The sequence below is a fragment of the Paralichthys olivaceus genome, chromosome 21 (assembly GCF_024713975.1).
Source record: "Paralichthys olivaceus isolate ysfri-2021 chromosome 21, ASM2471397v2, whole genome shotgun sequence".
NCBI classification, from domain to species: Eukaryota; Metazoa; Chordata; class Actinopteri; order Pleuronectiformes; family Paralichthyidae; genus Paralichthys; species Paralichthys olivaceus.
Window position 1 is genome coordinate 14,822,399 of NC_091113.1, and position 9,477 is coordinate 14,831,875.

General features: G+C 43.4%; 1 protein-coding gene across 1 annotated transcript; it reads left to right on the forward strand.

Annotated features, from left to right (window-relative positions):
* The first annotated feature begins 651 nt into the window (after positions 1-651).
* LOC109626827 (urotensin-2 receptor) lies at positions 652-5,221 on the forward strand. Its single transcript, XM_069518003.1, has one exon. It carries the CDS (start codon positions 3,858-3,860, stop codon positions 5,103-5,105), a length of 1,248 nt encoding a protein of 415 aa, XP_069374104.1. The 5' UTR covers positions 652-3,857; the 3' UTR covers positions 5,106-5,221.
* Positions 5,222-9,477: the final 4,256 nt, after the last annotated feature.

The window sequence follows — 9,477 nt, forward strand, 5'->3', positions numbered from 1 at the left end:
AACAACGCAATGGGGAGGAACAACGGGTGTGTTTCATGTAACATGTAAACCAATCACAGTGCCTGCTTCAGTTTCCTTTAAAAAAAGTGAGTTTGCACTGTATAAGATAGTAATATGTACGGACATAGGCAGGTAAATAACACACAGCTCACTCCATTAATGTCATTTATTATCTACTTAGCACTATGGCAAAGTGGTGGGTGAAGTGTTTAAATCCACAAAATGCTTTTGGAGTCTCAGGGGTAAACAGTGTTGCAGCCAAATCCAATGCAATTGAAGTTAATGGGACCCTTTCTTCAGACGTAAAAAGACAACAGAAAGAAGAACCTTTTATACCCCAAACATTCATATTCAGCTCGAAACTGCAGAATTTACACCATACTTTAAGGCTAAACGTCCTCTGATATCCTCCTCGGAGTCACATTTGCACATTTGCATGTAATAAAACATTTGTTTTATTACATCTGAAGAAGAGGCCCCTGTGGCTGCAACACTGTTTACCCCTGAGACTCCTGAAGTGTTTTGTGGACTCAAACACTTCACCCACCCCTCTATCGGCATAGTGGTGTTGCACTTGCATGTTATCTCCAAAACATAGCAAAGAATAATAAAGTCTAAAAAGGCTTTAACATCTACCTTCTTTGTTTTTGACCTATGCACTTTAACAGGTGTGAAAGGTGCCTCGGTCCACAGTTTGGACCAACAGCAAAGTTTTGTCCAGAAAGTTTTGTCCGACCAAAGGAAGTGGTCTCAGTCCAGATCAAACTTAAATTTATTTTTTTTACAGTCAGGCCAATTAAATTAACCAATATGATACAATGGCAACAAACTTAACAAAGAAAAACAGTTCAATAATTTTCTCTGTTCAAATGAAGACTGTAGGACGCACGCCTGTCTTTAAATCAATCAATGTATCGAAAGTGCAGATGCAGCTCACATATATGATACCGAGTGGTAAAGTTGCACGTTGCAGCTGAAAACCCCTCACCTCACCCTCTCCTTCCAAACATGACAGACCTGTGGTAGCCTTCAGTTGTCATAAAAACTCAAAGGGTGTTTAGTTTGTCTATTGTGGGCTACTGTAAAAAACATGGCGGCCTCCGTAGAGTGGAACCGCTCCTGCTGTATGTACAACCTCTTTGAACCATGCACCTGCTGCAGTGACATTTTTTCCTGTAGTTAAATTAGTAAAAGTGGATTTGGACACTTGCTCTTGTTTAGATTGTTATGAGCGTTAGATTTTTGTTGTCATCAATCACTTTCCACTTTCATAGCAAATACGCATGAATACACCTCATTATAAAACCAACACACTCATATGAGCACAAGTGCATCTGCTATTTAAATAACATGGACAGAAAAATGACAACTGCATCCATCTGAATACAGCAAAGACATTTGTATGACACCAGGGGCAGATACAACTGAAACTGATTGGCCCCTGAAGTGCCCCTGCCCAGTCAGTGTTCTTGTTTTTCACAAGAAATATTACGTTTGTTAAGAATTTTTATTTTCTGAGCTTTTTTGAAGAACGCAATGAGCTTGAACAAGGAACGATTTTAAAGTGTGGCTTTGCTTAAAGCTATAGAGCTAACAGTTAACAAGGGTTGACTTAAATGTGCACCTTACTGGATCAGGAACTGTGTATGGATGTTGGACATACACTATAATTGGCCCCTCTGTGTAAACTGCGGCCCATTTATGGTCCTTGACTTCGATCAATCTTAGATCTGCCTCTGCATCACACTCAACATTGTGTAAGGTTTAAACTAGGGCACACTCACGCTCACAGTCTAGTTAAGTCACAGTTTTAACCCCTCTGCACTTCCAGTGGAACATCTCATTTTAATCTGACCCCAGTGCTGCCCTGATCAGCTGAAACAAAAACTGTGACTGATACACACACTCATTCTCTGAGTGGAGAGCCAGAGAGTGTTTTGTAGCTTTGAGGATGGATGGTAGGGTATAGAAGCCGGACTCAGAGATCAATCACCCGTGGATGAATGAGGCTGAGAACAGCTATGCTGTCAGGGAAACATTATTGGCTCACGATCGCTGGCTCAGAACATACTTATCGATTTTAGAGGAGAAGAAGGGGAGCAAAGGACAGAGTCCAACACTGAAATAGACATGGGGACAATAAGAGGACTTTATGGATAATGCTGGGGACATAATGTTGGTGCTGTCTGTTTGTCAACACTAAAAGAAAAGTTACGTGCCAGCTTCTATGTTTCGCTTCCCAATAGGCTCAATCGATGCATTGAAATTAATCTTGCCAACAAATAAATAATCTGATGGCAAAGTGGCTGGTGATTTATTTCTTACGCAAGAGTTTTGTCCTTGAAGGTAAAGAGGAGCTGTTCTGCCTAAAATGAACTTTTTGAACTGAAGCTGCAGCATCAATAAATATTTCTGCAAAAGAAGAGAGAGCAAATTCCACAAATGTTTGCATGTCTGTAGGTGGAACACATATTTTGAGTACCGTTCAACCTGTCGGCTTCACACTTGGCATGGGTTTTCGTGCAGTGTTGAGTTTGGTGGGATTTGGACGTGTGATATGTTCAATATTGATAAAAAATGAGTTGATAAAAATGAAGTGATAAAAACAGGTGACAAACATGCTGCAGCAGTCAGCGGGGGTGGGGCAGTATGCCTTCAGTCTGTGAACCAAGTTGAAGGTGTCCGGATAAACTACAGCAGTGGTTTGCAACTGGCTCAAACCGCAGGTCAGAATCGCCGCGAGATCATTTTGATAGTTTTCATTTCACAATATCTGCCTGACACAGACATTAACAGGTGTTGTGGGTGCTGATCTGCATCATGGCATCAGCATTCATAAAATAACTTCCTTTTTAGAGATTTCTCTTCAAAGTAGAATCAAAACATTAATTTTGTTGCTGCAATGCTTCACCTCGAGCTGAATTGCAGAGTTTTTACTTTGAAAAGTTGTGAACTTGGGTCTGAAGATTGTATCGACTGCTGAAATAGCTGACATGTAATGTATGAAAAAATAACTCCAGTTATGTAAACTATTCAAACGTGTATATATAATCCACACAAGTGAAGAGTAATAAAGTAAATTCAATTTAATTTTAGGAAAAACCTTGGCTATACAATTTTCACCGCAGATAAACCAGGCAGGATGAACACAACATGTTCTTACTTCATTAGACTGTTTATAAAAAGCTCTGCACACAACGTCCAGCACACAAACAATAAAAACTGACAGTATATTGTAGAACTGTTTGTAGAGGACTCACTAATGACGAGGAATAATCTGAAGTAGCTCTGGAGCATCAACACAGGACACGAGAACAGGCAGGTTTAGAACCGAAGCTGCTCTAGTAATTATGAATTCCTCATTAAATAACTGAAACTCCACAACAGTCAGAACTATCTGATTCTAAAGATCCAGCTCATGTGGATTGGATATCTGGTACTTGACCTGAAGCTTTCACTGTGTGGTCTGAGCCAGAGGGGAGATTAATCCTCTGTGCTGATTCGACTCATCCTCATTAGTCTCATTTGCAGCGAGAACGTGACACATTGGAGATTAATTGGGAGATAAAACGACATTTTTCAAATAATTTATGCAGCAAGTCCGTGCGTAAAACTCACTCTATGTGGCTTTAATAAACTCCTTCTTAATTGATTTTGAAGATGAAGTCTTGTTTCAGCTGCAGCCTCAGGTGACTGATCACCAAACTTTTAATAAAACATGTGAATCTGTCATGATTTCTGCGTAAAGGCGCGTCCGCATCACTCTGCTTTTTTTTCTCTTCACTGTGCCATGGATCGTGTTTCCTCTTATGAATGAACAATAGCTGCACACACATGAAACATCTTACACATGTTTGATGTCAAGGTCTCTCCGGTGTGAGTGTTACAGTAGTGACGTCAGGAGCACAGACCCGCATGCAGCGCGCTCAGAGGCGGAGGACGAGACAACCTGTGCCGGTGCGCGTCTCTCCAAACTTCTCCAGCACTGTGGAGAGAGGGATCATCGTCCGGGGCGAGCGATGAATAACAAGTCCCTCAACGCGAGTCCGCCGCGGGTGGGTGGCAGCGGAGGCTCCGGGACTGTGGATCATGAACTCGCCATCACCTCCACTTTCGGGACGCTTCTCTCCTTCGTGTATATAATCGGAGTGTCGGGGAACGTGTACACGCTGGTGGTGATGTGCCACTCGATCCGCTTCGCAACTTCTATGTACATCTCCATCATCAACCTGGCCCTGGCGGACCTGCTCTACCTCTCCACCATCCCCTTCGTGGTGTCCACGTACTTCCTCAAGGACTGGTACTTCGGGGACGTGGGCTGCCGCATCCTGCTCAGCCTGGACCTCCTCACCATGCACGCCAGCATCTTCACGCTCACCGTCATGTGCACTGAGCGCTACCTGGCCGTGATCAAGCCGCTGGACACGGTGAGGCGCTCCAAGAGTTACCGCAAGGCTCTGGCGTGGGGCGTGTGGCTGCTCTCTCTGGTGCTCACCGTGCCCATGATGGTCATGGTGACACAGACCACCAAGAACACGCCGGACGGGGGGGTGAAGAGGATGTGTGCGCCGACCTGGGCGCCCCTGGCGTACAAAGTATATGTGACGGTCCTGTTTGGCACCAGCATCATGGCACCGGGGCTCATCATCGGTTACCTGTACGTCAAGTTGGCGCGCACTTACTTGGAGTCCCAGCGCAACTCTGTGATCAGCAGAGGCAGCAAGCGCTCACCCAAACAGAAGGTGCTGATCATGATCTTCACCATCGTGCTGGTGTTCTGGGCGTGTTTCCTTCCCTTCTGGATCTGGCAGCTGCTGCCTCTGTACCACACCAAGCCGCTGAGCCTGGCCTCGCAGACCCACACCTGCATCAACTACCTGGTGGCGAGCCTCACGTACTCAAACAGCTGCATCAACCCGTTCCTCTACACGCTGCTCACCAAGAACTACAGGGAGTACCTGAAGAACAGGCACCGGAGCTTTTACAGGTACACGTCCTCCTTCAAGCAGCGGCCGCCCAGCCTCTACTCCTGGGGGAAGTCTGCGTCCTCCAGCAACCAGTTTGAGTTCAACTCCGAGACGCTGGCCATGGGGACATTGAAGTGACGTGCGAGTTCTGTGGAAGAGAGGAGAAGGCTTTAATAAGCAGCAGTAGGTAGGTATCTGTGATAACCTCTCCATTACGCACAGTTACACCGCGCGTAAAAAGTTCTCACAGTTCAGTAGTTCTTGTTGATTCTTTTCAAACTTGCTGTTTAAAAAGATATTCGAGAGAGAAGTGTATTGTTACTCAATCCACGCCTGACAGCTTTCACCCTGAGGCCCATTAACGTTCTCTCTGCTGAACCAACTCCGCAGTGTTGGATCTGAGGCCTGAGTGCTGATCACACTGACTGAGTTAAACACAGACCATTTATAACATAAGATACACATTACTGTAGACTCTTATCAAAAGTACAATTTACAGCAGCACCTAATTATTTTAAAAGTAAAACTTCCAGTTCAGAAGATGGCAGTAATGCACCTAAAAGTCGTCTGCCAACCACCATAAAATAACGATTTCAAGTCTCTGGAATCGCCACTGTCAAATCCTTTTCTACAAAGTGTTTGGTCTGACGTTCTGGCCAAATCTTCAAGTGTGTGTGATACAAAGTGAGTAGGTGCCAGGGCCTCAGTGTCTTTTAGGGCTGTCACTTTTAATCCCGGAAAAGTTTGTATTTGATCTGTAATGACCAAATTCTATTATACAGTCTAGAAGCACATCAGATCTCAATCAATTCATCGGTAAGAAAGTTGAAACTACAAGCATCCATTTGATTTAACTTCGTCTGGGCACAGGAAAACCACTTTTGTTTATCATCCAAACCTCCTCCGCAGTCGCCATGTTTGTTGTTGTCAGAACCACTCGGGTCTGCGCTGCCCTCTAGTGGATGTTGCTATTGCTTTACAAACAAACTCACGTAAAGGACACACGAAAGTATGTGGGCAGTAACGGTTACATCATTTGAAATGGATGTATCGGTGAATCTGATTCAAATAAGCAGAAAGAATAAAGGTGAAGAGAGGTATGCGATAACACTGTCAATTTCCAGAGTTCCAGTGCAAGCATATACTCCCCATGCTGGTGTGCTGGAAGCTCATTGTGTATTTAGATCATGTCACTGATTAAAGCTAAAACATAATCAATTATCTTTAGCAGCCCCATGATGAGGGAAGCCAGATTGTGACTGAATTTAGCTCTGAGGGGCTGATAAGAGCCCGCACCTCAGAGGCGTCCTCTGGCCAGAAACGAAAACAAAACCAAAAACACAGTCCAGCTGCATGGCCAATCACTTTCACTGAATTTGCATGCCTCCTCCCACAGAGGCAAACACACTTCTGTCATTGTAGTACTCTCAGTGCCAAAAACTCCCACAGCACAGACAGAAAACTTCCAACTAGGCTGTGTGGGATCTGTTTACGAAACGAAACTGTGTCCTCCTTATTTAAATGAGGATGGTGTCACTTTTGGAAAGTTGGAGCTCCTTCAGTCACTCAGCACAGTGATGACTTTTTTTTTGCATCCAAAAATACTTAAGGATGAAAAGGAGAAGGTGACAGTCCCTTCTGTTCAGGGTGTTCCTTTTGGCAGGTATCTTAATGAGTGATGCATAAATGTGCCTCATGTTTTATGGAGTGCTCATAACTCTTTAATTAAGATAGCTGCTAGCAGTGAAAGGAAGCTCTTTTACTTTAATCGAACTTAATAAAGTATCAGCTCTCACAGCCATCTGCTGCAAACATTCTCTGCCCTCTTTACATTCAACAGGCAGCGATAGGCAAGCCAGCTGTGTGTGCAGCGACATGGATGGTAATAATGTGCCTTGCTCCTCAAACACACACACACACACACACACACACACACACACACACACACACACACACACACACACAGGCAGGAAAATGTCCTCAATGTCCGATTTGTTCTCATTAGGATCTGAATGATATTTGGAGCTGACATTTTCACTCCCAGGTGGGGTCGTACACTAAGTGTGTGTTTGCATGTCAAATGAAACAAACTCATACATAAATTGATTGCAGCCAATCCCCTTGGTGCTTCACTGTTACAGCACAGATGTGCAAATATGGCCTCTACTTTTCTCTTTCTTGCTTCTCCACATAGTGTCTGACAAGTCTTTGTAGCATTTCCACAATGCATATTCCAGACTCATCAACTAATGCATCCAAGATTCATGAGAAACCCAGGAGGGATTTGTTGATTTCTGTCAGGGTGCGTTCCCTCTGAGCCCCCTGGTCTCTTACCTTCATCTCTTTAAGACCTGCCATCCTCCATCCATCCACAAGATGTCCCCGTACTTTTTCCTGTTTTCAGCAGGCTGTACATAAAAATGGACGTAGACTCTGTGTGCAGAAAGTGAAGCCAATGCAGATAGTGCTTGAAATCTGAATTCTCTGGAATGACCAGCAGAGAGCGACTCGACTGGTTTCTAGTCACAAGTTTCAAATCTTTAATACAGCATGTTCAGTTTGTAAATTATGCTCCCATTTCGAGTAAACTAGATGTCAAAGCACAGTATGTACTGAGGCGTGGATACTGTGTGATAAACGTCCCGAGTATGTGTGGGCGTGCCCTGTCCTTGACCTCTCTGTCATGCTCCACCCTTCGCTCTTCCAAATATCGGATTAAAAATCCACTGGCACTGGATAAATGTCAAACTCAACGTTTTGAAATAGCAGGTCACAAACAAATGGGCAACATCACAGTGAGTTGACCCTTGGTTTCCATCTTGTCTCCAATCATGAATCACCATTGCTGCCCCGCCCACTAACCTACCTGAATACAAGTTGCCTCATCGTCTCAGTTTTCTGTGGTCACTAGTTCTTTGTCAGTCTATCTGCTTTTGTGCCCTCATGTCTCCAGGATTCTGGCCCCTAAACTTGAAAATGATGATGCTAACAAATACATGATAATGTCTTCAACCTTGGAAAGAAAGTTATCCCCATCCCAAGTATTTTTACAGTTTTGGTGTGATCAAGATCCAAAATTGTTATATTTACACACACATATTTCATTTACTGTCCAAGATTTTTGTGATTGAACCATCCTCCATGTCTCCAGTGCAGTGGTTTACGCCTATGTGACTGCTTATAATGGAAGAAACCTCCCATGGTTTCATTAAATAGAGATTAGTGCCGACAGCAGGGTCTGACTCCTCACTTGAGGACAATGATACTTAATTGACGACTTATTTGGCACAAGCCAAACAAAGCAAAACAAATCCTGCATGGTTTGATTCACTTAAAGTGATAGTTCACTCAAAAATGAACATTCACTCATTATGTACTCATCACTATGCTGATGAAGGGGTGGGTGAAGAGATTGATTAGAGTTTCAGGGGAAAATAGTGTTGCAGCCAAATCCAATACGATTGAAGTGCATGGTGACCGATTCTTAAAACGTAAAGAAAACAAGAAAAAAACCCATTAAATGCCTCCATACTGCCCCTGTGGTGTTCGGCAAGAGGGTCAGGGATTAGCAAAGAGTCAATAGCTTTCCACTTCCATTAAATTTAAATCGTCTTTGTGAGATTGATTTTAGTGTCGCAGTATGTGTCTGGGATTATGAGACAGTTTTGTTCAGTTGACGGCTAGTAAGCAGCTTTTAAAAGACTGCGGCAAAACATGTCTTTTACTGTTTGGACCTTAAAGAATCCACTTACCATGTTGATCAATATGTGACACGAGCCATACAAAGTGACTGTGCGCTTCTTTACAGCGAACAGAGAATTGACATTGACGATTAAAGATTAGTGGCTCCTTAAATTGGAGCACTACCCCCCATCATGTTTCTGCTCATCATCCCAGAAATGATGCACTGCTGTAGGCATGTCTTGCCAGTACCTTTGCAGTGGATGTGATGTAACTCCCATATGAGACAGCACTTAAAACATCAAGCCAAAACCTCAATGTGATCATTGACCTTTGGAACCACATCGTCCAACATGGAGACTATGTCATGGATAGTTTCTATCTAGCTTTATATGAATGTAATTTTTTTGTACATTTTGTCATTTGTTTGCTATTAATTGCTGCACTGTAGTGCATTCTCTTTTAAAATGTTCCTGCATTGGGACCGGCAATGCAAATTTGCTGATTTGGTAATGGCAAACTGGTTCAATGGTGTTGTTGTTCATGGCCCCTGTTGAATAAATGAATAAAGTATAAGCAATATTAGGATTAATTGAGATCGAATTGTAATGCCAAAGGGATTATAGGGACGGACCCTCAGAAACCTTAAGACCCTTGGAGGTATCGTCCAGCACCACATTTCCCTTCAGCGCCACAAGGTCTTAGCATCTTTCAGCTAACTTGGGGGGGTTTACATCTCACAACTTATCTGTTTTTGTTCATCCTTTCACTGTTCTTATTGATGCCGAAGAACCTACCTCAGCAGCAAACACAATTACTTGTCGTGAGC

Bases quoted from the DNA above. Each gene is read 5' to 3' on its own strand.
- LOC109626827 (XM_069518003.1), top strand. From the start codon at position 3,858: ATGTCAAGGTCTCTCCGGTGTGAGTGTTACAGTAGTGACGTCAGGAGC.